At 37.2% G+C, this 27,980-nt stretch overlaps 1 protein-coding gene and 1 non-coding gene across 7 annotated transcripts; both read right to left on the bottom strand.

Moving 5' to 3' along the window:
- Window positions 1-215: 215 nt before the first annotated feature.
- On the bottom strand, window positions 216-27,980 carry Prpf39 (pre-mRNA processing factor 39). Of its 6 annotated transcripts, none has more exons than XM_051146734.1 (14): window positions 27,862-27,980; window positions 19,978-20,324; window positions 19,443-19,568; window positions 18,680-18,798; window positions 14,291-14,458; window positions 8,692-8,857; window positions 8,035-8,142; window positions 6,444-6,608; window positions 6,007-6,133; window positions 5,057-5,325; window positions 4,151-4,335; window positions 2,026-2,100; window positions 849-963; window positions 216-690 (listed from the first exon to the last, which is right to left on the bottom strand). In XM_051146734.1, exons 2-14 carry the CDS (start codon window positions 20,293-20,295, stop codon window positions 634-636), a joined length of 1,998 nt encoding a protein of 665 aa, XP_051002691.1. In that variant the 5' UTR covers window positions 20,296-20,324; window positions 27,862-27,980; the 3' UTR covers window positions 216-633. The 6 variants fall into 6 exon arrangements, with proteins under 6 accessions (XP_051002691.1, XP_051002721.1, XP_051002699.1 ...); XM_051146764.1 differs by lacking the exons at window positions 19,978-20,324; window positions 27,862-27,980 and adding exons at window positions 18,927-19,089; window positions 19,189-19,257; XM_051146742.1 differs by lacking the exon at window positions 27,862-27,980 and having other exon boundaries at window positions 18,927-19,568; window positions 19,978-20,000.
- On the bottom strand, window positions 4,919-5,004 carry LOC127197617 (small nucleolar RNA SNORD127). The gene has a single exon (XR_007831704.1). It is a non-coding gene; the product is annotated as a small nucleolar RNA SNORD127 (small nucleolar RNA).

The raw sequence follows: 27,980 nt of genomic DNA, 5'->3' as shown, positions 1-27,980 counted from the left end.
TACAAAAATGGTGTTTGATCAAAATGAAAGCTTGTTCACAAGTTTTACATGAATATTCTAGATACAAAGTCTCCCAAAACACACTTTGATGTTTCATTTCTTAATGCTGACATCTATTCCAAGGCAGAGCATGTTATTCTAATAGTTCAACTCATCTTTCCTAGAGTTAGAACCAAAGCATAACTGAAACATTTAGATAACCTTAGGGTTTAAGGTTTAAAAAAACAAAAGTCTTTTGATAGGAGATAAAATTCTCATAACCAGCCCTTATTTTTTTTTTCCCCCAGAATCTTAACTGACATGATTTGCAGTCAGTTTTTTGTCCCTACATTTAAGGCTACAAATCTCTTGCATGAGCTGCAAAAGAATTCTAGGCCATTTAATGCAAAAAAATAAAATTAAAATTAAAAATTAAAAAAAATAGTTATCCAATAAAAAGTAAATTTAAAAAATGGTAGGAAAGTTTCTATGGTACACTACTAATTGACATTTTCTGCTATTAACTAAGCAAATGTTACACAGAAAGTGGGAAGACAAATTATCAAATACAACAAGCTTATACTATGTTTACATCCTTCAAAAAAAATAATTCTGCATTTCTCATATAACCCATCTGAAATTTACATTTTCCCATCAGGTTGGAGGTGGAGGATAATACTGTCCATAATTCCAAGGATTCTGGTAATTGTACTGAAAAAGTAATAAAGGTAAACATGTCAGTATAGTAGACTTAAGAGCTGTGTTCCACATATAAAAGATAATAGGTACTGATGAAATTACTACACTAGGTCACAAAAGGAAATACACAATATACTAACTATTGTGAAGAGTAAATGACGCAGACTTACCTGATACCAGGCACTGTAATTATATGCAGCTTGATTTGCCTGTAAATCCCCATCAATGATCTGTGCTGATGACATATCTTCTGTGTGTGCTTTCTTTTCTTCTGGTTCTTCAGAGCTATATAAAAGGTGAAAATAGAAACTCAAAATTCCCACATATCTGAACTTTCCTAAGTGATCACATTAAGTATATTTGTTTTAGTTGGGTTTTCAGCCATCTTTTGAAAACAAGATGCTGTTCATAGAATAGCCAGTGGGTAAAGTTCCTTGCTAGACAAACTATAAGCAGACTGAAGGCTAAACCCACTTTACCTTTATGAAGCAACCTCTCAATTTTCTATCCTAAGAATTTTATCACTGCTGCCAGGGAATGTGACATATCTAATATAAGTTGCTATCTAGATTAGCTGCCATGAAGAAAGTCAGACTGATCCCTGTCCTCTTCAAAGGACTAACACCAGCCTGCCACTTCCAAGTAAGAAGTTTCAGATTCTTCCACAAGCTAATGAGACCCCTTTCCAATCTGGCCCCCCCCCCTTTTCTTTGAAGCCTTACTTCCACAAATCTACAACTCTCCATGTATACCAGGATGACTACTTGCTGGAAAATTGCATGCGCAGGTCTTTATGGCAGAGGTGGCAATCTGGCCTACAATCTGAATGTGACCTGTGTTCATGTAAGTCAGATGTGGTAGTGTATATATATCTTTAATCCGAACTATATAAAAATCAGACTGTCTATGCAATATTCATGTTTCTGCATAAGCAGTTAATGCTGTAGATTAACCAACTTTGCAGCACAAAATTTACTCCAATTCTTTGTAGCAACACAACTCTACTATAATTGCCACCAGATTACCTTGAACTGCCATCCTAAATATAAGGCTTTCCTTAAATATGTTCCTAACTTTATGGTCAGTGGCCCAACTCTACTAATCCTAATTGTTTTTTAATCCTGTCTCCAGGTTCAATGGAATCCATATTTTGGACCTTGGGGAGTGGCAGGTTGAAGGTGGCCTTGATACTTGCCTCTGAGAGCAACCACAGAATTTCCCCTCTGCCCCCCAAAATGACAGAAAGTATTATATCACAATATAGAGATAATGCTGAAAAGCACATGTTTTAAGATTAAAATGTTTTTTCGTAAGCACCCCTTCCTGATTTAGCAAGAATTTACATACCCATTCTCAGCTTTCCTTTTTAATGTATCTTGTTCTTTTAGGAGTGTTTGATGTTCATCATATGCATTCAGAAGCCTGAGGGGGAAAGGCATAATTTGGGGGGGGGGGGAAGAGATTTGAAGTTATTTCCAAAAGAGAACACAGCTTATATAAATTTCTAAGTGGACTTCTTGTCTTATCTTTTAAGATTTAAATCTAGCTGTTATGGTCACACATGCCTTTAATCCAAGCACTAGGGAGGCAGAGGCAGATGGATCTCTGTTGAGTTTGAGACTAGCCTGGTATACAAATCCAGTACAGCCAGGGCTATGCAGAGAAACCATGTCTTGAAACAAAACAAAACAAAAAAATTTAAGTCTTAGTCCTGATATCAAGCCTCTTCATACCTAAATTATGTTCAAGGGCCTAGAATTTTATATAATATGTTTTCACTGAACCAGTAATTTGTCTGGCTATTACTATCAAATCAAAATGATAATTCATCTAAGTTTGTAGGTGCCAGCTCTCAGAGTTTACTGCTGATGGCACAAGCTCCTAGTTCTGACCAGGTATGACATGCATGCACTCAGGAGGCAGATGGACCTCTGAACTCAAGGCCAGCTAGGGATATTATCTAAAAAACAAAATAGCCATACTTTTTCCTGATGAAGTAGGTTCAATGGGTCCATGTATAAGGCCTTGGCTTCCACACTTAGACTACCTCACACTATTCTAAAATCATGTACATGAAATTGTTAATATGTCTGTTTCCACCACCATATATTCAACAGAATCTGGTCATAAGAACTAAATGGCACTACCTCGCTTAGGAAGCATGGCAAATCTATTTTGATCCATACAGATCAAGTATATGATATTTCACATACTTTCTTAGCACCCAAGAATCATACCATCCCAACTAAAAGCTAGCATTACATAAAATCATTTCTTCTGTATACCTTCTTCAGTGTAAAAACAGAAGACATTGATCATATAGCATACTGAGTAGTTAAGAGCAGAAACTATAAAACAGGGTCTTACTTCATCCTCATATACACGACTTGAAAAAGCTGGATAGCTGAGTTATACCTCTCTCCATCTACTATAACATTTCCTGTAGTCATTAAATGGCTATGAATTTTATAATACAAAATACTTAGCATGACTTCAAGAACTGAAATACTAGCTGCTGTGTTAAGCTGAAAACAAACACCATCAAAAACATACATACAAGAGACACATGTGTAGTTTTGGTGGAAATCATTCTAAATCAGCTCAAGCTGATTTAGTCATATACACACCTATTAGGCACTGGGATATTAGAGCAACAGATAAAGACTGCAACCTTACCAATGTTATAAGCACTATTTCTACTTTGAGGTTATCAAATTAGAACTTTTGGCCTTTTATGATTCAGTAGGATTGAAGCCAATACATCTACCTTTTTCTTCCCAACCCAAGATAAAATGGAATTCCTATTCCAGATTAGTTCAATCCTAGCATTGTGCATGTTGCTAAGGACTGGACTCAAGGCCTTGTACATGATAGACAAATATATCACCACTGAACTTTACATCAACTACAGCCAGCCAATCCCTCACCTACTGTCATCACATGTGTCTCATAGTTTAATCTTTATCTCATTTCTTTGGGGAGGGGGCTCACATGGTAGAAGAAGAGAACTAACTACTACAAGTTGTCTTCTGACCTCCATGTGCACAAGTGCATATGCACACAAAAATAAAATTGATTTGAAACAGAAAAATAGTTTTGAAGGGACGATAAAGCTTAGATACTACTAAGCATATATACATTCACAAAACTGAATTCACCTCCACATGCAAATTTAACATTAGGTCCAAAATGGCAATTCGGCACATAAAGCATGTTCTGCCTGGCTAAGTCTGAATACCCGAATCTGATCCCTAGCACCCACTAAAAGGTAGGAGAAAACCCCTGAGAAAGCTGTCTTCTGCTCTCCTCACATACATCTTGGAACATGCACACCATCTCCCATACAAACATATCACAGAAATTAAAATAAATAAATTTAGTACTGTATTAATATAAGGTAGCCATCAAATTCTCATCACAAAATAACAATGTTCATGTTCCATGCAAAAAGATGATAGGTTTAAGATCTTACTTATTAACATCTGAACCAAAATCTTCAAGGAATTCCACTTTTCTCTGAGAAAATGTAATTTTCATTTTAATAGGTAATGAACCATGTATGGCTTTGTCAAAGCAAGTGAGGATATTTTCTTCATTTTGTTTGAGGTCACAACTGTATTCCATTTCAAGTAAATTGAGGTATAACTTTGTGTTCTCCTGAGTAAAAAGCAGTATCAATAATTAATAACATTCATACAGTATTTTGATAAAAGCATAAGGTTTAAGATGAAGAGGAATCTGTTTTCAGGATGTATATAATGAAGTGAAACATTCTTTAAGAAGTATTTTTCCTGTCCTGTGGTGCTGGGAGCTGAGTACAATAGGTGCTCGCTCTATCACTGGCCTACAGTCGTTTTGCTTCGTTAGGCATACTGATAGGTTGTGACACCAACTTATTTCTCACACGGTGCAGTGCATTGTTGTTACAAGCTAACCAATTAAAGCTCATTATCCTGTGTTGGTTAACTGGATTTGGCCCAGCATGAACATTCATAAATAAAATACAAAAGGATGGTTTGGATAAGTAAAGTGACTATGCTGCTTTCTTTTCTACTGTCTTGCTTTGTCTATAAAATCTTCTTGCAGGCCTTTACCCTAGTAACACTCATCAAGTTTCTACAGTTTCTAAAAGTTAATTATAAAAACCACAATATTTACAATTCAACTCAGCAATCATAATTTCCTCAAGCTTTAAATTCAAAGTAATTAGATGTTGAATTAAATGATGAAATGTTAAAAGTGGCAACATCAGTTTAGAGGGACTGCTGTCCTCATTTAGTAATAAACTTATTACTGTATAGACCAAGTCTTTCATCACAGTTGCCAAACCAAAAAAGTACTAACTTTTTATGGAAGATGTTGTTAAAAATATGCATACCTTATCTTTCTCGATTGCTTCCAAAAGTACCTTTCTGGATTTTGGAAGATTTTTCTGTATTTTAAAAAGATGTCGGGCTAGTTTGATAGCATAAAACGATGACTCATTATTTGACTTGGCATTCTTTATAGCATCTTGAAGCAAATGTTCAGCTTCTTCCATATTTCCATGCCGTCGTTCTAAACTTACTCTTCGTAACCGAACCATTGCCAATCCTAGAACATATTCTTCAAATGTTCTCAAGATAGTCCTGGCTTCGTTGATATTCCCTAAAATAGTAATTAAATATTTGTACTTTTGTTTAAGTTTCCAAAATAATTTACATCAAGCACTGAAAATAGCTAAATCTAGCTATTTTATTGGGGGGGGGGGGGTGGCAATAAACAGCCATGTTTACTTATTTTGTACTGTCTACGGCTGCTATTAGGATATAGCAAGGCTTAACTGTCAGGGATTTTATAGATTTTATGTAAGTAATTTGCCAAATTCTTCTTTATACATCCTCAGTACTTAATTCCCATAACTCCACTCTGACATAAAGTGCTAAAGCATCAACTGAGGAGCTAGAGATAAGATTCAACAGTTAGAGCCGCGTGTGGTGGCACATGCCTTTAATCCCAGCACTCGGGAGGCAGAGGCAGGAGGATCGTTGTGAGTTCGAGGCCAGCCTGGTCTACAAAGCGAGTCCAGGACAGCCAATACAACAACATATAGAAACCCTGTCTCAAAAAAACAGAAAAAAAAAAAAAAAAAAGATTCAGCAGTTAAGAGCAGTAAGCACTTGCTGCTGTTGCAGAGGACCCAAGTTCACTTCTTAGCACTCATAACTATCTGTTTAGTGCCATCCCAGAAGTTCCCATGCAAATACTAAGTACGGATATGCATGCAGGCAAAACACCCATTCTCATAAAGTAAATACATAAAATAAATCAATTTAACATTTTTCTTACCTTGCTGTTCCTCAAAAGCTGCCCAGAGCATATGTGCCATAGGTTTCTTTGGGAGATGAACAGTACAAGCTCTGCTGAAGACATGCCTCACTCCTTCAATGCTATGGTTTTCCATGTACTTGGCATACTACATACAGAAAAGAGAAAATACTGAATAATTTACAGTTGAACATGTGATTAAATATGTGACAGAACGATAAAATTCTATTTTTAAACCCATTCAGCACCTTTATTGAACCACTAGACTAGTTTCTGTAAGGAAGGACGAAGAGAGGCAACGAGGTTGGCATATGCAGCAGTCAAATCTGGTTGCAAGCAGACCATCTCCTAATGCAACAGATATAGTTATATGAACAACATTCAACAGAAGTACAAAAATGGTTAGTCACTAGATCAATGTTATAAAATTCAAGTTAAACACTACATAATATTCTTACCTTAATCCAAAACTCCTCATAGAGGGCACAAGATATGACACATCTTTCAAAGAGAACCACAACTCTTTCATGAGTCCCATTTTCAATTTCGAATTCTAAGTATTCTTTCCAGTTTTTAAGTTGAGCCTTTTCCAGTGGTTTCACATGAAAATAAGGTCTTTTAATCTGTAAAAAAGGTATATATGTCAATAAAAGTAAACCAAAGTAAAAATACAATGATATAAATAATCTTAACGTACAAAGAACTCTAAAAGTTTACTACTGATTTGTGTGTGTGTGTGTGTGTGGGGGGGGGGGGTGTTAAGGATCTTAAGACAGGAGCTATATATAGCTCTGGCTGTCCTAGAACTCAACTCACAATGTAAACCAGGCTGTTCCCACACTTTTTCCTCCCGAGGCAGGGTTTCTCTGTACAACTGCCCTGTCTGTCCCGGACTCACTCTGTAGAAAGGCTGACCTCAAACTCACAGAGATCCACCTGCCTCTGCCTCCCAAGTGCTGGGATTAAAGGCATGTGCCACCACCGCCTGGCTGTTCCCAAATTCTTAAGGAGTCTTTATTTTGATTACTAAGGTAAACTATATTGCTTATTTATCAAAACTATTTTACAGCCAGCTACAATAGACATACAAATCCACTCATAGGCTAGGCCATGATAGGATAACTTACAAAAACATGTTATATCAAACCTTAAGAGTGTGGCTGAGGAAGCTAAATGGCAGGTGAGTAAGTAGGATAAGAAGAACTGAAGAGGAAAGGTGAGAAAAATGTTATCAAATTTGACTATGCTGATGGTAGTACTGTCAGTGCACTAATGAAATGCATACTTCAGATAGGCAAATAGTTTGACATGGGAGTATACCTTACAAAGGCAGTAAGAAAATGGTTAAATTAGTAAGACAAAAATATTTACCCATAGTAGATGTGTATGTGTGCTTTTACTTTTTGAGACAGGATCTAATATAGCACAACCTGGCATAGAACTTAATAGGTAACTCAAGATTATTTTCAATTTTTGAACCTTTTATGTCTTGCTTTTAAGTGCTGAGATTACTACAAGATCTGGCACCAAACTTGGTCTGTATGTGGTGCTGGTATGTGTGTTGAGCAAGTGGTCTACAAACTGAGCTTAATATCTAGCCTTTAGAGCAGCTATTTTATTATCCATAAGGTATAACAAATATATATTCAAATTAATCTGGAATCTACAGTCGAAACCTCTATGCAGTAAAATTCTAAAACTGGCAATGAAAAATGTTAAACACAACTGAGATGAACACCTTGAATTACTACTAATACAAAAGAAAGAAAATTAACAAGGGTGTTACTGCTTTAAGAAAAAACAATCGGGTTGGAGAGATAGCTCAGAGGTTAAGAGCACTGACTGCTCTTCCAGAGGTCCTGAGTTCAATTCCCAGCAACCTCATGGTGGCTCACAACCATCTATAATGTGATCTGATGCCCTCTTATAGCTTGTGGGAGTACATGCAGACAGAGCACTGTATTCATAATAAATAAATCTTTAAAAAAAAAAAGGAAAACCACAATCTTATTTTATATTTTGAAGACTATTATAAAACAAAACACTTACGCCTTCTTCAAATGTCCACCTCTTACTAACTTCATGCTCATTATAATTAAACATTTCTTGATGAATTTCAATGACTCTATGTCTCATGTTTTCTATTTCAGTAATTAGCTTGGGAAAAAAAGAAAAAATAAGTCTTACAAGTTACATACAGAAAATTCTCAACAGCACACATTTAAATATCTTCTACAGATACTTCAATCTTCCATAGGGAGAGTTTTTAATTGTTCAATGTTATAATTTTGTTTGTTTGTCAGGTTTGGCTTTTGAGACAGGATTGCCATGCATACAGCGCTGAGTATCCTGAACTCATTAATGAGACCAGGCTGGCCAAGAATTAAAGAAGATCCATTTGACTGTGCCCCCTCCCCAAATGCTGGCATTAAAGGTGTGTGACACCATACTCAGTTTTAAATATGATTTATAACAAAACTTCAAAAGACCAATTTCTTAATTATTTTTAAATACAGGAATAGTAGATTAGAGTCAAAGTAAAATATTTTTTATATACTAAGTCACTTCCAGGTAAGTATCTCATGGTAACAACTTTCTCCTTTATATTCATACTTAAATCATATTATCTAAATGCCCAGACCGTATCACCCTTCCACATATGCTACCTAGTTTCTTATCCACTGAACATTTGACTAAGAGGGTTACCTTTGCTGGATCAGTTATGTCTTCAATTCCTGATGGAAGGTCATCACCAGGAGGTCCATCATCACCACTGTGTCCATTTACAGATGCTAATTCCCTTCTCAGCTGAATGAACTGTTCACCAGTTAAAAGATCTCTAGGCAAGTTATTTTGTACATGTTCTTTAAATCTAAAGGAAGAATTAAAAACTACCTGTCAGATGCCTCCTACATATTATTCCTTCAAATAAACAGAGAAACCATTCAAAATACTGTTACATTTTTTTTCTGTAGTAAAATCCTACTACTTGATGAAATAATTTATACGTATTTTCTACTTTGTCTTTGCAGTGGAATGTAGAGAGCAAATACACAAATTCCAACTTTACTATTTTTAGTATCCCAATCTTAGTCTTTCTATAAAATTGGACACTTTTTGCAAATTTAAATAAAACATAGCCAATTCATATTAAAACTATAAAGCTATCGCAAAATGTCTACATGATCATCTCACCAACCAATTACTCTTCCATCCATTAACAATCCAGTGGCACTGGCTTAATTAAGGTCACCAAAAACCACACAAAGTTAAATGGATATTTGTTCTTCAGTGCAGCCTCTGTCTTCATTCAGCACCTGAGGCTGCTAACCATGTCTTCTTACTTTTAGAATCATCTTCATTGCTTTGCTTCTAAGATACCACTTTCTTGGTTTTCTTCCAAATCTCTCTGATTACCATTGATCTCTCTCGGGTCCCCATTGCTACAGGCCTTAATGGTACATTCCCAAAAATTCTTTCATTTTTATTTTTTTGGTTTTTATGACAGGGTTTCTCTGTGTAGCCTTGGCTGAAATTTTCTTTTATTCTCATACTTTTTATATACCTTCTGGCTAAAGTCATTAACAGAACTTGAATTAATTACTGTATCAATAAAATCCAAAACTAACACACAAGTCCAAAACTCTAAAATTGCAGATTACTATTAACAATTGCCAACAATATGCAGAAAATGTATTTTACATATAAAGTTGTTTTAAACTAGTGTATAAAAACTTAACTTTTTGTCTTTTGAGACAGTGAGTCACTAAATGACACTGGCCTGAAATGCAAAATCTTTGTACTTCCATCATAGACTATAGGCCATGTACCACCACATCTACCTAACACATTTCCAATAAAATGTCTTTTCACTATTTTATCTAAACACACTTTATATTCCTAATAGCTAACCTATTTTCCATCTTGATTTTAATATGGAATCTCCTATACTATATTTAATCTATTTATCGGACTTGTTTGTTTTTCAAGACAAGGTCTCATTTGTAGCCCTGCCTGGCTTGCAACTAAAGGGATCTGCCTGTCTCTAACTCCCCAGTGCTGGTGCTAAAGGCATACTGCCTAGAACTCAATATACGCCTCAGGCTGGCTATGAAATAATCTCTCTCTCCACACCAACCAAATACTATTTCCCAGTCTTTTTCAGTTACATTATTCACATTCCATGAGATAACAGATCTTACTGACTCTATTTTCTAAACACATCTTTATGATCTAACTTTTCACCTGAATAAAGGGGTCTTCCAACACATAGTAATTTAATTCTCTTCTTCTATTATTCCTAGAAATAATTTTTAAAAATAAAAGAGAAAACAGTGACACAAGCAGAATGCTGTGGTAATGTATGCCTTTAATCCCAACATTGGGGAGGGAGAGGCATTTCACTATTGGAAAGGCAGATCATGGGATTCGTCAAGGCATGCTGGCCAGCCAGCCTAGCAAGTTAGTGTTAGACCATATCTCAGAAAGTAGAGTGAAGAGTGATCAACAAAAACACAGGAGATCTGGAGAAGTACACTGGCTGTTTGCTCTTCCAGGTTCAAACCCCAGCACCTTAACTATAAACCCAGTTCTATACACATCAGAATACTCTCTCACATAAAATAAAAACAACTTCTAAAAGATACAAAATATTAGACTTTAGCCTCTTAACCTCTGACAAACACACATTTCCCCACTGATATGTAAATAATTGAATACAAAATAATAAATTAAATACAAGAGCCAGGCATGGTGACACATGCCTGTAATCCCAGCACTCAGGGAGGCAGAAGGAGGTGGATCTCTGTGAATTCGAGGCCAAGCCTGGTCTTTAGAGTAAGTCCAGAACAGCCAAGCCTATACAGAAAAACCCTGTCTCAAAAAACAAATATATTTAAATATACTATTGCTGGGTCTACCAGTGCATATCTCTTAACCCCAGCACTTGAGAAGCAATGACAAGTAGATCTCTGTGATTTCAAAGCCAGCATCCACGGACTGCAGTCCAGGCTAGACAGCACTACACAATGAGACCTAATTTCAAGAAAAGCAAAACCAAACTGAACAAATAAAAATTATACTTCTTGAGCTGGAAAGATGGCTTGGCAGTTTAGAACACTTGCTGGTCTTGCACAGGACCCAAGTTCACTTCCCAGAATCCATATGGGAACTCAGAACTGTCTATAACTTGAGTTCCAGATCTGACACTTTCTTCTTGCCTCTGCAAGCACTAAGCACACATGATGCACACACACACATGTGTGGGTAAAATATTCATACAATACACACAAACCCCCAAAACATTATGTTTATTTTGGGAGGGGAACAATGAGGGTCTCTGACTAGGTCAGGGAGCAACTTGTGGCAATCACTGAGTGTTTTGCTTCCACAAGATGGATACCAAGGACTGAACTCAGGTCATAAGACTTAGAAATAAGAACATTTGCCAGGCCACAACTATTCATGCTAAAGAACCTACCATGTCTCAGCACTTGGGAGACAGAGGCAGGTGGATCTCTGACTTCAAGGTCAGCCTGGTCTACAGATTAAGTTCCAGACAACCAGGGCTATGCAGAAAAACCCTGTCTCAGAAAAAAATAAATAAATAAACCTAGCAGGATATTCATTTTAAAAAGACTGGGAGGGCAGGTGGGATGGCTTACTAGTTAATAGAATGCATATACCATTGTCACAGAATAGCAGAGTTCAATTCCCAGCATCCACACTAGGTGGCTCACAACCTCTAATCCCAATCTTAGTTCCAAGGGCTCTGACTGCCCTATTCTGAACTCCATAAACAGACAACTTCACTAGTGTGCACAAAGCATCCTCCTAAGCCACACTTTTAAAAAAATCTTAAAAATATTTGGAAGGACAGAATATAGCTCAGGGTAAATAAAAATTTAGGGAATAAAATGTTGGAGACATTGTGAAGGGTATTATCTCATTCCCAGAGAATTTTTCTGTTTCCAGGTAATCACAAAATAAGCAGCTTTGGCCACCATGTGCTCCCCCTAGTGTGTTCTGCTTCACCTAAAGCATTGAAATAAGAACCAAGTGATCACAGACACCTTTAAAATTGCTGTTACATGGAAGACATTGGAGCTTATGAGCTTCATCCTTAAAGAGCTACTGACAGTTGATGTTTTCTGAGGAAGTGTCAGTTTTCTTTAAAATGTAGTTGGTCACTGTAAAGTTGACCATACTCCAGTGGAGTATATATCAGGGAAAACAACAACAATAAACAAACACACACATACACTAAATTTGGGAGGGGTAGAGAGTAATTAAGGGATAAATATAACCAAAATACAATGTGTGAAGCTTTTAAAAATATAAAATTTAAAAAATATTACAGAAACAAAAGAATCTAACAGTTCCTAAAGGTCTTGTAATCATAAATGTCACCACATTTTAAACAAGAATCAGTCTATGAAAAAGCTTTGTCTTTGGCTTTCACTTCTATAACATGCATATTTGTAAAGCATTTCCAAATACCAAGTCTTGTGTTAGTAATTTACTTTAGCAAGTGTGTGCCTAGCTCATTATGTTCTAGAAACATGTCCACCTGTTCTAGCTTATCAGTAATAGAGACAGGACACTGACTACAATGTTTCTTTTATGTTTTCCTTCCTAGTTCCTATTCCAAAACAAGTCTGCATAACTTCCATTTTAAGCACGTTGATCTATAGTAGCTTAAAAATATTTAAATAAATCTACCTGTGAAAATGCCGGGCGTGGCGGTGCACGCCTTTAATCCCAGCACTTGGAAGGCAGAAGCTGGTGGATTGATGTGAGTTCGAGGACAGCCTGGTCTACAAAGTGAGTCCAGGACAGCCAAGGCAACACAGAGAGACCCTGTCTCGAAAAACCAAAAATCTACCTATGAAATTTAGAATAGAAATTTTTCTTCAATATACAATATTACTCAAAACAATTAGCAAAATATACAAAATAGCAGGATGTGGTGGTACATATACACATGTCATCTCAGTACTTAGAAGGTTCAAGGCCTGCTGGAGTCACATGAAAGAGTCTCAAAAGAAAAAACTCAAAACACATGTTCTTCTCTCTCTCTCTCTCTCTCTCTCTCTCTCTCTCTCTCTCTCTCTCTCTCTCTCACACACACACACACACACACACACACACACACACACACACACACACACACGTTCTCTCTCTCTCTCTCTCTCACACACACACACACACACAGACGTTTTAACCAACAACCAAAACAGCAAAGACACAATCTCATACTTATTCAGACTTCTTTCTGGGTTCTTATCAGTGAGATACCTTGTGGTAGAGAATTACACATGGTGGCATATACCTGCAACCACAGCACACAAGCACAGGGAAGAAGAGATGGAAAGTCAAGGTACACTGGTCCCACACAGTGATTCCTAGGCCACCTAGAGCTGCCTAGCAAGACCATATCTCAAAAGAAAAAAACAATGAAGCCAAAACTACACATGGAAACCACAGTACAGAGAATTTTTTAATAGTTACAATTCCCTTGAAAAGTTATGAAGTTATTTATGACTCAGAACCAGAAAAATCACAGTGTAAAATTTAAATGGAGACAGGAAGAAGTTAACCCCTAAATCTGTTGTTCTGTGTATGTTTGTGTATATCAGGAAGATACATCTTGTAAATCATTGACTTGTAAAAATAAATTAGCCAGACATGATAAAGTGTGTGTCTATAATTTTAGATTCTTGGTTGCTGAGGCAGAACGATTAAAGATTCTAGGCCAGCATGTGAAACATACTATATCTCAAAAATTAAAATATAGAAAAACACTTAATATCTGCTAAGTATCATATTTAGTTTTACAAATAATCTTTTTTTTTTTTTTTTTTTTTTTTTGAGACAGGGTTTCTCTGTGTAGTCTTGGCTGTCCTGGACTCCCTTTGTAGATCAGGCTGGCCTCGAACTCACAGCAATTCGCTTGCCTCTGCCTCCTGAGTGCTGAGATTAAAGGCGTGCGCCACCACGCCCGGCTCAAATAAACATTTTTTAATCTTGATTTTTCTCATTTCTTCAACCGCTCTGAAGTATCTCACATATAAATGAACAAGGAAAACTTTATATATAAAACAAATAAAACATTAAACATTTCATAAGACGCAAGGAAAATGTCAAGATTACTACATAAACCTTGATTCTCTAGAAAATTAGTTTCATCTAATAAGAGCCTATATAACATTTCAAAATAAATTTTAATTCAATATTGAGTATCAGTATTGGGAATTAAGCACCTAAATAACCCAAGATATTTCAAAGAAAAGATCTTTCAGCATACCTCTGAAAATGATGACTGTACAGCTGTGTTGGAATACCAAGGATACGATCATAGATAGCTGTAACTTCTCTCAAATTTCCCTGTTCATTTTCCCAGTTTATATACATTTCCCATAGTTTGTCAGATCGAAAATCCGTTCCTGCAGCTAGAACAGCATGCTCAAAAGTTCTGAAAAATTAAATTGCTCTTAAGTTATCTTTCCCAAATAAAACCACTTTTAAATATTAATCTTAAATTTAAAAAGCAATACTAAAATCAAAATGATATTTAGGTGCTTCCTTGGCAAGCATGGATTAAAAAATGGAATCAGAGAAGAGTTGCTTAAAAGGAAAATAAGTGAAAAAACAAAGGAAGAAGATGATTGAGCTTATCTTATTTATAATTACAGTGGAAATTAGAGACAATTCAAAGAAGTAAGAAAAACATGTTAAAGAGTCCTTTCAATGCGAAGAACATAACTAAAGAATTTTTTTTCTTTTCTTCCTTCTTTTTTCTGGGTGTTAGGGATCGGGGGGGTGGTTGAATCAGGTTTCTCTGTATAGCTTGGCTGTCCTGGACTCACTTTGTAGACCAAACAGGCTTTGAACTCACAGATACACATCAGTTTCTGCCTGAGTGCTAGGATTATAGTATGTACCAGAGCATCGGACTCAAATCTTAAGAATTACAAACTGTACCTCAATTAGAGGAATACTCTAGCAAAAATGACTCTAATAAGGGACTTAAACTGTCATAAGCTAATGAGACATATATGTAGACTTCAGACCTCTCCAAAGTGCCTTTTAAGTCTAACAGTTTATTGTGTGAGGAAGTATTTTACAGTATTATCTAATTCCAAGAGAAATTTGGTGGGCTGAAAAGATGGCTCAGAGGGTAAGAGCATTGGCTGCTCTTCCAAAGGGCCTAGTTTCAAGTACCCACATGTTGGCTCACAACCATCTATAATGAGATTTGGAGACATCTTCTGGTATGCTGGCATATGTGCAGGCAAAACACTGTATACTTAAACAAATATACTCTATATAAAATATTGTATAAATAAGAAATCTTTTTAAAAAGGTTACTGTTTAATAACTAGATTTGATAAAAAAAAAAAACTTTTAAGACTGGGGAGATGGCTCAGCCAGCAAGTTAAGTGATAACTACATAAATGTTAGGATGGGAGTTCAAATTCCCAGAACCCTTGTAAATACTAGGTGATGGGCATGGCATCCTAGCCATAATTCCAGCACTAGGAAAGGAGACAAAGGATCCCCAGAGCAAGATAGCTAGCTTGAATAACCCAAGCAGCATGTTCTGGGCTCAACTGAGATAACCCACTTCAGAGAATAAGGTACTTCCGAGTGACTGAAGAAAACACCTGAAAATTCAGTTCTGGGACTCTGCGCGCGCGCGCACACACGCGCGCGCACACACACACACACACACACACACACACACACACAAAGTGAACTCTCTCACACACAATATAAAAGTGAAAAGAAAACAACAACAAAAACCCCCACCTTTTAGTACATAGTACACAGTTTCAAAATCAGTACCTTTAAAAAATAAATATATAAAATCAACCAAAGGCCAGCAACCTAGCCCAACAAGTCAAGTCACTTGACAGCTAGCCTGTGGACCTGACTTCAATCCCCTAGACTCACATGGTAGAAGAGATTTAACTGCCACAGGACAATGACCTACAGCATATTATTCTTCCAAAATACACAGACATAGAAACTTTAAAATGTTAAAAAATTCAAGTAAAAACCAAAATCCAAAAACAACTAGGCTCTTTTACCCAAAAGAGACCACACTTCCTAAATTCTCACAATTTTAACACAATCAAAAAATTCAAATTTGGGGAGAACAGAAAATTCAAATTTGATTTTTATATACTATTAAAAACTCCAAGTGGCCAGGCATGGTTGTATACACCTTTAATCCCAGCACTTGAGGGCAGAGGCAGGAGGATCGCTTTGAGCTCTAGGCCAGCCTGGTCTACAGGGAGAGTCTAGAAAAGCCAAAGCTTCACAGAGAAACCCTATCTTGAAAAAATAAAAACCAAACCAACCAAACAAACAAAACCTACAAGTGTGCCTGGGCATGGTGGCGCATGCCTTTAATCCCAGCACTCGAGATACAGAGGCAGGTGGATCTCTGTGAGTTCAGGGCCAGCCTGGTCTACAAATAGAGTTCCAGGAGAGACAGGGCTACACAGAGAAACCCTGTGCTTTTTTGGTTGTTTTGTTTTTTTCTTAAAAGAGCAATGCACTAAATGTTTCCTGAAAATATTTTAAGAAATTCAGACATTAGTTTCCTGGGCACCTGGCAGAGACATCAAGAGACATGGTATACATACATATATCCAAGCAAGAACTTATTCACACAAAATAAAAATATGAATTTGTAAAAAACAAAAAACAAACAAACAAAAACAGATTGGTGCCCAAGAAACAGAAAAGTGAAGGTGTGAGAATGTAATGTACATAAAGAAGGCATTTTAAATCCATACAGAAAGACTGGACTATTTAATAAAGGGAAGGATTAATGTGTACATAACAGCCAGGTGAATAACAGAAAAATATTAAAAATTAAAAGTACAGGCTAGGGTTGGGCATGGTGGTGCACACCTGTAATCCCAGCACACAGGGAGGCAGAGGGAGGAGGATCTCTGTGAATTCAAGGCCAGCCTGGTCTACAAAGTGAGTCCAGGGCAGCCAAGGCTACACAGAGAAACCCTGTCTTGAAAAAAACCAAAGGGGGAAAAAAAAGTACAGCCTCAAGAGATGACCTGAAGAGCACAGCCTGACCTTTCAGAGAACCCTGTTTGATGCTCAGCACCCACAAGGTGGCTCAATCATCTGTAACTCTAAATTACAGAGGATCCAATATCCCTTTATGGCCTCCACAGACATGCATATACCCACATAAAATAAATTTTTAAACAAACTTCAATTAACAAAGCCCGAAACCTCTGAATAAGTTAAAGATATTTCCTAGAACTATGGTGATGAGGAAATCCAAACACTGTATATCAAAACTAGATGACAGCATTCAGTACAGACTGCAGAAGAGAAACAGCTACAAGAGGGTGAAAGGGGAAAAGGAAAGATTTACAGATTATCAACAGGCCTGTTTTGAAAGCTATAGAAGAAGTCTTTTACTAGAGAAATGAGAAATATGGCTAAGAAAGAAGTTAACCCCAGGGAAGAAAGACTATTAAAGATGACTATGATGAAAAATACCTATAGACTCAAAGTGCCTAAAATACATACACACAAAAAACAAATTTACTGAAACCTATCCTATAGATATACTGAGAAAACTGGGTAGAGGTATATATTTTTAAAAAACACACAAATAGATTAATTCCTGTTAGTGCAAGAATAGCTATACCATACTTGGCCATGGGTTCAATCTCAAACACAAAAATTCATACAATAAAATTATAAGCAAGGGCAAGTAGTGACTTATTTTGTGTGTGTGTGTGTGTGTGTGTGTGTGTGTGTGTGTGTGTGTGTGTGTGTTCTCTATGTATGTCTGGTGCTTGCAGAGTCTAGAAAAGAGACTTGGAATCTCAGGAAATGGAGTTACAGATGGTTGCAAGCTACTATGAAGGAGTTAGGAACCAAATCCAGGTCTTTAGCAAGAACAGTAAGTGTTCTTAATTGCTGAGCCTTCTTTTCAATCCTATTATAGCCATATTTTTAAAAAGGTGAAAAGTCTATGGAAAAGTGACTACTTTCGTACATTTGTCAGAGTTAAAAATTGATACAAATACATATTCAGAGACATTTCACAACATTATGTCCTACATAAATGTTTGGTCAAATAAAATATAGGAACTTAACAATATGTTTTGTTGTTGTTGTTTTTGTTTTTTCATCAAAACATATGATTGGGAGAAATTATAAAGCATCCTACTAAAAAACAAGTTGAAGAACAGTATACAAAATTCACATGTAAATATGTATAATATATAATATCTGGAGGTACAGACATTTAGACATTAACCACAGGACTGGAGCGATGGCTCAGCAGTTAAAAGCACAGGCTGCTCTTCCAGAGGACTCAGGTTCAATACCCAGCACCTACATCGAAGCCCACAACTGTCTATGACTCCAGTTCCAAGGGGTCCAATGACTTCTTCTGGTCGCACTGGCTTACCAGGCACAAAGATGATAAAACTAGAGACACAAGTAAAGGGGGTGTGGAAAAGAGGAAGACTGCATTTCTTAAGTAATCAAGCATAAGTTTATTTCATGTATACTTTTTTAAATAATGGGAATAAAGCAAATAAATATTAACTTCCAGTTTAGCATTCATGAATAGTGCTCTAATCAAGATCTGAATACTTATCTAAGTCTTCAACTACATTAAAGTATCAAATACTTAACATACCCTCTGATTGTACTGTTTGTCTCAGGATCACCAGGGTCCAATGTTTCTTTTAAGAAGTTTATATAATGTATCCAAAGATCAACACTAAGAGGTATTGCCTGCAGTCCCCGTCGATAAACCTAAGAAGAAAACAATAAACTGTACCTCAAATATTTAATTATTTCTTAAAAGAGAGGCAACACTGTGTTATCCGGTGAACCTTAGAAATACTAAGTACTGGAATTTTGTTTAAATAATCTACCATTACCATTTGGGTGGAGGTTGGATAGAACATGGCAATGTTCTGATCCCCACGTGCAGAGTCTTGATCTTCAAAGCGCAGCAGTCCCTGCATTCTGACCGGGTTGTGTGGGCAGGCTTTGGGTTACAGACCATAGGGCACAGACCCATTAGAGCATCAATGACAGCGTCTGACCAAAAATGCAATAAGACGTAGCAAATGTGACTAGCAAACCAACTATATTGTTTGGAAAATGAGAAATAAATGTGAGAGAAAAGCCCTGCCCTACTTGTTAAGCTGCAGTGTAATACAGAGGCTTGCACTGCAAAGCTTGACAAACTGTAGAGGTTTAACGCACCTGCCAACAAAGAGAGAAAATATTAGCTACAAATGCCACAATAGTGACAAATGAAAATAAAATACCCTATAAAAAATGTTTGATCACAAATGGTAGGTACTGCCAGCCAGAAAAAAAGAATCTGTTTTGTTATTAATTGGCTTACAGTACCTAACAGAGAAAACTGTATTCATTGATGTACGCACCTCATCTGATTGTTTAATGTTGTCATGTCGCTTTTCAAGGTCTGCATACTTTTTCCAGTAGCCATAGCAATATGGGTAGTGTATGAAAAATTTGTCAAATGCTTTCCTGGCAGCCATCAAGTGATTCTAATGAAAATAAAATAAACATGTTTAAGCATCCTAGAAGTTTTTGTTAAAGAAAGAGTAAGTACTAAACTTTGTCAAACAGCAGGATAGCTTATTTTTTTTCCAAGCTGGGGATTAAAGCCAGGCTCTAGCCAGCGTTGGGCCAGCGTGCTCCATCTCGCTGAACTGCACTCCCACATGCCCTCACATAAACTTCAATTATTATGCAATATTCAAAACCGTGTCCTCCGACTCTTCACAATACATACATGCTATGTCATTTTTAAAAACTAAAATATATGCTTCTAGTATTATTAATTTTAATCTAAAGATTTAAAGAGGTTAACTTTCATTACAAAACAGAAAGGCTTGAATTGATACTACTTATTATTCTGTCCCTCTTACACACACCATTTAAATAGTTACTAACCTCCTGTTCTACGTACTGAAGCAAATATACCCAGCCTGTAAAATCCTGAGGATTAGTTTCCACTGTTTTCCAAAACTTTTCAAACTCTGGAGGGAAGTTTCCTTCTGCTTCTGTCACTGGAAGGTCCACAGCATTTGCCATTTCATTTTCTTCTGTAGATGCATGCACACTGGGAGAGCCATCAGGTGACTGTTCCATCTCCGTAACGTTCATAATCTCAGTACTAAAATCTGGATGCTCTACTACTACTACCTCTGTACTGTTGCCTGTGCTGACATTATCAGAGTTTCTGTACTCATCCATGTGAGAATTTTGCATAGCTATTTATTTGGTCTTCAGTTAATGATCTGCAGAAACACACACACACACAAAAGAGAAACAGTTTCCAAATGCTATAAATGTATTTGTTACGACCAACCCCCCTTTTTTTAAACTTTAGATTTTTTTTTTTTTGTGCCTGCAGGCATGTATGTATACCATGTGCATGCCTAGTCCCCAAGGTCAGAACGCTGGCTCCCCTAGAACTAGAATTACAAATAATTAGGAGGCAACAAGTAGGGGCCAGGAACTAAATCTGGATCTTCTCTGAGAGCAGAAGTGCTCTCAAACAATGACCCATCTCTCCAACTCTACACTTTATAAAGCCCTGTTTGCCTACTAAAAACATAAGAGGACAATCAGTACATTTTATTGATTTATCTGTCTATAAAACTCAGAAATTCTACTGATAATAACTATCAATTTTCCTGTCTTCCAAGTACCTGAGATTACAAGCATGTTCCACAAGGCCCAACACACCTGATAAAGTTCAAGTCTGCCCAATCTTTTGATATTGTAACAGTCCATTATTATCCACAAAGACAATGCCAGAGAACTCCACAGCTGAGTCAACACTTCCCCCAATTTAAATCACACAATGTTTTGAGTAAGTCTACTATTTTGTGTTAACCTGCATTCATAGCTATCTCCAGACACATATGGTCTGGGAGACCATAGTCTAGACATACACCAGCAAAAACACAGTTGTGAAATAGCATTGAAAATATGGTTTTATGGTTGAGTGTCACTATAATATGAAGAACTGTATTAAATGATCACAGAAATAGGAGGGTTGAGAATCACTGTGTTAGAAACTTGTAATTGTCATTTAATTTTTTTGGCTAATCGTGATTGACTATTTCATAGAGAAGTTGTTTAAAGAAACAGTCAAATTTGAACAAGAATAAAATGAATGGCAGAAGTATACTAGCTAATACTGTTCTTTTTAAATCAGAAAAGCAAAATCTTTACAGAACTCTACAGCATTTATAGCCTCTTAATCCCTTAAACAGAATTAGGTAAAATGCTGCTTTGAACAAAGTGACAATTTTACAAGGAAATAAAGTAAGAGGAATAGCAGATCTATTATTTTTTTCTGTTGATCCAAAAGTTCTAATCAGTACGTGACCATATTTTTACACAGGTGTGTGTCTGAATATATGTACATGCACTATATGCATACAGGTGCCTGAGACCAGAAAGGGCGCTGAATAGTCTGACACTCTGGTTTCAGACAACTGAGCCACTGAATATGGGTGCTAGGAACCAAAACTGGGTCCTTTACAAGAGCAGCTGGCCCTCTTATCTATCTCTCTAACTCACACGAGTAACTTTTTCTTCCTTTGAATTATTTAGAGAAAATAGTTAAAGTACAATTTGATTAGCCCTATTATATCCTCCAGGATCACTGGGGTGTGAACCAAGGAAATCTCTTTTAAATATGTTATTTGTTGGCTTTTGTGGGGCACTAAAACTTAAAATTGTCTCTGTAAATTACAGTAAAACCCAGATTTCTACAAAAGCTGTCATGAAACCAGAAAAAGAAATTTAAGAAGCAGCAAGGTATCCCATTTTCACTAAAATATCAAAATTATATAATTTCTCCCCTAATTCAGTTAAGTAATTGTAGATAAACCAAAACACTACATCACTCACACTAATTTTGTTGAGAAAATAATTTATATCAATTAGCGCAACTTTTAGGACTTTTACTTTTAATTATGGGGGAGGGAGTGTGCCCATGTGAGTGAGGTGCCAACTGTGTCCAGAAAAGAATGTTGGATTCCTTGAAGCTGGAGTTGCAGGTGGTTGTGAGCCACCTAACTTGGGTGACGGAAGCTGAACCATGGTCCTCGGGAAGAACTCTCTCCAGTCTCCTAAGTTATTCCAACACGTTCTTTCCAATGTGTTAATTAACTACTATCAAACATTTACTCTCGACCACATCTAAAACAAAGGAGCAAACGGTACAAAACACCTTTTAAAAGGAAGGACAAACACATAACTCAGTACTCTGGCACCCTGGAGGTTCAAGGAAGATAAGCTAGGCATTCTCTTAAAAAAGTAAAACAAAACCAACAAAGTCAAAGGACAACCTAGGGCTGGAGAGATGGCTCAGAGGTTAAGAGCACTGCCTGCTCTCCAAAGGTCCTGAGTTCAATTCTGAGCAACTACATGGTGGCTCAAACCATCTATAATGTGATCTGGTGCCCTCTTCTGGCCTGCACATGTACATGCAGGCAGAACACTGTATGCATAATAAATAAATAAATCTTAAAAAAAAAAAAAAAAAGACAACCTACATAACAGGAGAAAATATTACATGTCATATCTAATAAGGGATTGATAGTTAATACAACTCAACAAAAATTATCAAAACAACACAACTAAGAAATAATTTTAAATTACATTTATTAGTTCATAATGTATGTACATGTCACTTCATCAATGTGGAGGTCAGAGGACAATTTTTGGAAGCTGTTTCTCTCTTACCAACATAAGGGTTCTGGGAACTGAATTCAAATTGTCAGGCTTAATATCATGTGTCTTTTACCTTCTGAACCATTTCACTGGTCCAAGAATGTGGAGTTTTATTTGTTTTTTAATAAAAATACAACCAAATAAATCTGAATTCTGGGAACAATGAAACAAAAGGAGATAATCTCACTTTTAATTTGATTCCTCACTTTGATAGTTGTTTTGAGACACCATCTCCTTGCATAAGCCAAGGTTGGCTTCAAGATATGCTTGCTTCTCCCTCAGACTGCCAAGTACTAGCATCACTGGCATATACCACCATGTTCATGTATCTTTACAACACCTTTCTACAAAGGCTGAAATACATTATCACATTTGTTTCCATGTGTTCTCAAAATGTATTAAGACTATAAGTAATCAAGTGTGATTTCTTCTCCCCACTCCCCCACCACTATCAAGATCACACTTTAAAGTCACCTGTCATCTCCTGGTCACAATGGATATAGAAGTATCTCAGCTTCTATCAAAGGGCAATTCAACAATTCATAATCTAGGTAATTCCTCCTATTTATATTTTAAAGAATTTTGCTTTTAGAGCGTACACAAACACATGCACAGAATTTTGCTTTCCAAATTATCTACTTAGCTTCTTTTTGAAAGTGTATTCAAGCTGTGAGAGGTAGCACACGCCTGTAATCCCACTGCTCAGAAAGCAGAGGCAGGTGGATCGCTGTAAGTTCAAGGCCAGCCTGGTCTACAAAGCAAGTCCAGGACAGCCTAGGATACACAGAAAAACCTTGTCTTGAAAAACAAAAACAAAAAGAGAAAAAAGTATATTCATAGCCGGGCAGTGGTGGCACATGCCTTTAATCCAAGCACTGGGGAAGCAGAGGCAGGCAAGTTTCTTTGAGTTCTTGGTCTATAGAGTGAGTTCCTGGACAGCCAGAGCTACATAGAGAAACCCTGTCTCAAAAAAACCAAAACCAACCAACCAAATAAATGTGTATTTGCTTACTTCCATTAAGCATTTATATATATATATAATATATATATTATATATATATAATATATATATAAAAAAATAAAAGCATCTTATATAGTAAAATATAAGAGATGTGACTTCCCAAACAAATGCTTTGTTAAATACCACTTTCCTGTTTTTAAGGATGGAAATACTAGTACTTATTAACATTAAATAACTTGTCAAGTTTATATTAAGATCTAGAATTCAACCCCATGCTAGCACAAAACTTTTTGCTCCACAATCCCTCACTGCTTTCAAATTATTAACAGCCTATTCATTCTTCTGGGACAATTTAAACATCACTTCCTAAAAAACACTCCTACACTTTCAAATCAGTTAGGTTATGGCTAATGAGACAACTCCACAGTATTCTGTCCTGTTCTTTTGAGCCCAAATTTGCTCAATGTTGAAGTTCCCTACAAGATTACAAAAGTCATTGTTTTCTTTCAGACAGGGGTTCACTGTATATCCCTGGCTAGCCTGGAAATCACTACTAAGCCAGATCGCCTCAAATTTGGATACTCTTGCTTCAGCTTCTCCAGACCAGGGGTTAAAGGTGTGTACACCACACACAGCTAAAATTACATTTTTTAAAAGGTAAAAATAAGATCTGTCAAAATATAACTGTCTATAGAGGCCCAGTTTACACAAAATTCACTGAATGATAAATAATGCCAGAGTCCTTAAGTCTTCCATACTAAAACTTGGCATGCTACTCTGATAATGTTAGAGGCCAACAGAACTAAACAGCAGAGCCTCATTTATTTAATCAATTTTGTAATAGTTACTTAATCTAACTTCATCTACAAAACAAATCATACAATTTTATACCTTACTATAACAATTACCTCCCTTTCTGGTTTACAGAGGTGGCTCAGCAGTTAAGAGTGGTGTTCTTGAGCAGCACACGGTGGCACACGTCTATAATCCCAACATTGGGAGGCAGAGACAGGTGGGTCTTCGTGAGTTAGAGGCCAGCCTAGTCTACAAAGTGAGTCCAGGACAGTCAAGGCTACACAGAGAAACTTGTCTCAAAAAAGAAAAAATAAGAGTGCTGTTCTTCCAAAGAATGCGTAGTTCAGTTCCCAGTACCCATGTTGAGTGGCTCAAAACCACCTAACTGAAGCTTCTGGGGTTGATACCCTCTTCTGGCCTCCAAGATCGCCCAAGTGCACAAGTGCACACTAACACTCAGATAATGTTAAAATGAAAATGAAAATCTTTAAAATTGCATTTCTTGGGCTGGAGAGATGGCTCAGCAGTTAAGAGCAATGGCTATTCTTCCAGATAACATGAATTTTGTTCCCGGCACTCATATGTCTTACAACCACCTGTAACTCCAGTTCAAGGGCACCTTACACCCTCTTCTGATTTCTAAAGGCACTAAGTACAACTGTAGAAAAAGAAAGGAAGGAAAGAAGAAAGAAAAGAAGCATGCAAGCAAAAACATTTATATACATAAAATATTAGAAAAATTTTCTCTTCATACACATTGCTATTGTAATAATTATCATCTCTCCTATACACCACTGTTTTTTCAAACTAAAGACTACTTCAAGCTAGCTTTTATTTTTTATATAGAAAAACAGAAACAGAAAACATCCTAGTCAGGCGGGTATGGCATCACAAACCTCTAACCTGAGCCTTTGGAAAGAGATGTAGGATGAGTAAGAGCTCTACATTGGGTTACACAGGAAGGCTCTGGCTGAAAACCATAATCAACTGTAGACTCAGTACCCAGGGAAACTAGACTGTTACATAAATTCCAGCCAGATTGAGCTATATAAAAGAAACTGTACTGGAGTTAGAGAGATGCCTCAATTGTTTACAGTATCTGCTGTTTTCCTGGTGGCTATTCATAACTTCCTGGAACTCCATCCAGGGGTATCCCACACATCTGGCCTCCATAGTCATGTGCAGTGACATGAACATACCACCATGCAGACATGTACATATACACACACAGGAAAAGGTAAGGGCATATGCTGAGATATACATACAATTCAAATCATATATATATATATATATATATACACACACACACACACACACACACACACACACACACACACACACACACACTTTCTATTTTGGGTTCAGTAATAAATAAATAAATAAACCACTGCAACTACTAGATAAGCAACTCTTACTAGATTATGAAATTTAGGGAAAAGGGACTTTGTTTTGCTCAATGTTGTATCTCGAGAAACCCTTGAACAAATAACATATTCAATCCTAAACCTTCTGAACATATGGATTATACAATATTCTTTCTTATCACCATTTCAGGAGCTCATTAAACTTTTCCTGTGTGAGTCTTGGCAATATACTATTCCTCAAACTAACAAAATTCTTCCTTTTCACAGTTCACACTACTGTATATTTTCTTAAACTATGACATTTCCTTATAAAATTATAATAGGCATGGCAGACTTAAATACGTGAGGTAAAAAAAACTAAGTATATATTACATGGAAACAGTTCTTCTATATTGAAAATTAACATTTTTATTTTTATTTGGGGCTGATTAAACACTTCCATAACAATCAGTATAAAAAATAATGATTTAAATGATGTAAATTCAATAAATGTGGTAAATTTGACCTAATAACTTTTTTCCTGATGCTTTACATACCTCCTATGACCAAAGAGGTACATAAAAAACTATATATCATTCACTGACTGTTACCATAACCAAGTAGGTAATATACTTAAGCTGAAGTCATTAGTTAACTAGCTAGCTGCCTTTACAATCCACAAATTACTCCATGTCTCAGCCACAGATGAGTCATCTGAATACCTAGGCTGTGAGAAGAAAAGAGGTTATTATAGCAAGTGGTTTTGGCAACCGGTTTTTAGAGACTAAGTAGGATGTTCACAGACAAATCTTGTTTCCTCATTTTAAACAATTATGTCCCAGAAACTATATATTTACAACGTCTGCATACTCTTCAGAGCTTACTTCTTACACAGAACTCTTAACATACAACAGAAGATTCTTTTTTAAAATAACACAAATCCAAATGTTATAACGACGTACAAAGTCTTTTTTCTCAATTCAACTCTAAGATACAAATAGTACTAAATACTGAATCTTAAAAAAAAAGGGGGGGGGAGGGGGGTCCTGTGAGATGGCACAACACCTAAAGACACTAGGTGCCAAGCCTCAGAGGGGAACGTCGGAAAGTTCCAAATTTTTAACTCTAGAATGAGAAGGTAAACACGAGAGGGGTAAGGGACTTAACAGCTGTTGCTTATTTTCCTCAAAAGGCCTAAAAGGCTGCCTTAAGTCCCAACCACATAGAGCTTCGTATTTTCTTGGGTACGAAACGCACATTCTTGGCGTGACCCTTCCTAGCAGCTGAAAATTTTGGAAATATTTCATAACAGATCAGTTTAGTTTTCTAGTGTAAGTTCTTGAACAGAAGGCCTTATATCCATACCAAACCAAAAAGGGACATATGAATCGGTATGAAGCTACAGACTGACTGCATCGTTACCTAATAATACCGTAAACAGTAGTGTGAGCTTCCAGTAGTAAATATTAACTTTAAGACAGTACGGGCTCCTGATCAGGAAAGGTTAAAAAACAAATCTATGTAAGTAGATTGTTTAAAAAAGATTCTACAAGGCTCTTCCATGCGCCGCCCCCACCCCCACCCCTCCGCAAATGCTCTCTTGCGCTACCAGTTTTGCAATGGCTAATGCTTCGGCCCTCTGAGCCCTTCCACTTCCCGTCGTCCCAGCCACGCTGCTTCTCACATCCAGGAAAGCAGGGAACTCAGCCTCAACCCTGAGCGGGTTCGCAGAGCCAGGCGGAAGCTCCCTCCTCGCCCATGCCGCCGCACCGCTCAGGAGAAGCGCGGCCCGAGGCGCGGCCCCAGCCCTGCTCTTCCCAACAGGTGGGATCGGGACGGAAAGGCGCCGCCCGGCGCCAGGCGCACGCCAGGCCTGGAGCCCGACGAGCGGGCGAGGCCGCCGCCCGCTGCGGTGTGAGGCGGAGCAGGCCCCTCGCGTCTCGCCACCTCCCCTGCCGCCCGCTTCAGGACGCCCGCACCAGCTACCTCACGATGGACGTTGCCCAGTGCCATGAGCCGAAGCCTGGGCTAAGCTCGCCGAAGATGGGTCTCCCAACGCCTCAGTCCACGGAGCTACCTCAGCCGCCGCCACCGCCGCCGCTGCC

Source organism: Acomys russatus, chromosome 1 (genome assembly GCF_903995435.1).
Source record: "Acomys russatus chromosome 1, mAcoRus1.1, whole genome shotgun sequence".
Classification (NCBI taxonomy): Eukaryota; Metazoa; Chordata; class Mammalia; order Rodentia; family Muridae; genus Acomys; species Acomys russatus.
Note: the sequence above shows the minus strand (reverse complement) of the source record. Positions and strands in the feature narration are given on the sequence as shown.

Coding starts and splice junctions, on each gene's coding strand:
- Prpf39 (XM_051146734.1), bottom strand. CDS start 20,295: ATGCAAAATTCTCACATGGATGAGTACAGAAACTCTGATAATGTCAGC. Junction 8,858..14,290: donor TACAGTCATCATTTTCAGAG/GTATGCTGAAAG, acceptor TTCTTCCTTTAG/ATTTAAAGAACATGTACAAA. Junction 691..848: donor ATTACAGTGCCTGGTATCAG/GTAAGTCTGCGT, acceptor TTACTTTTTCAG/TACAATTACCAGAATCCTTG.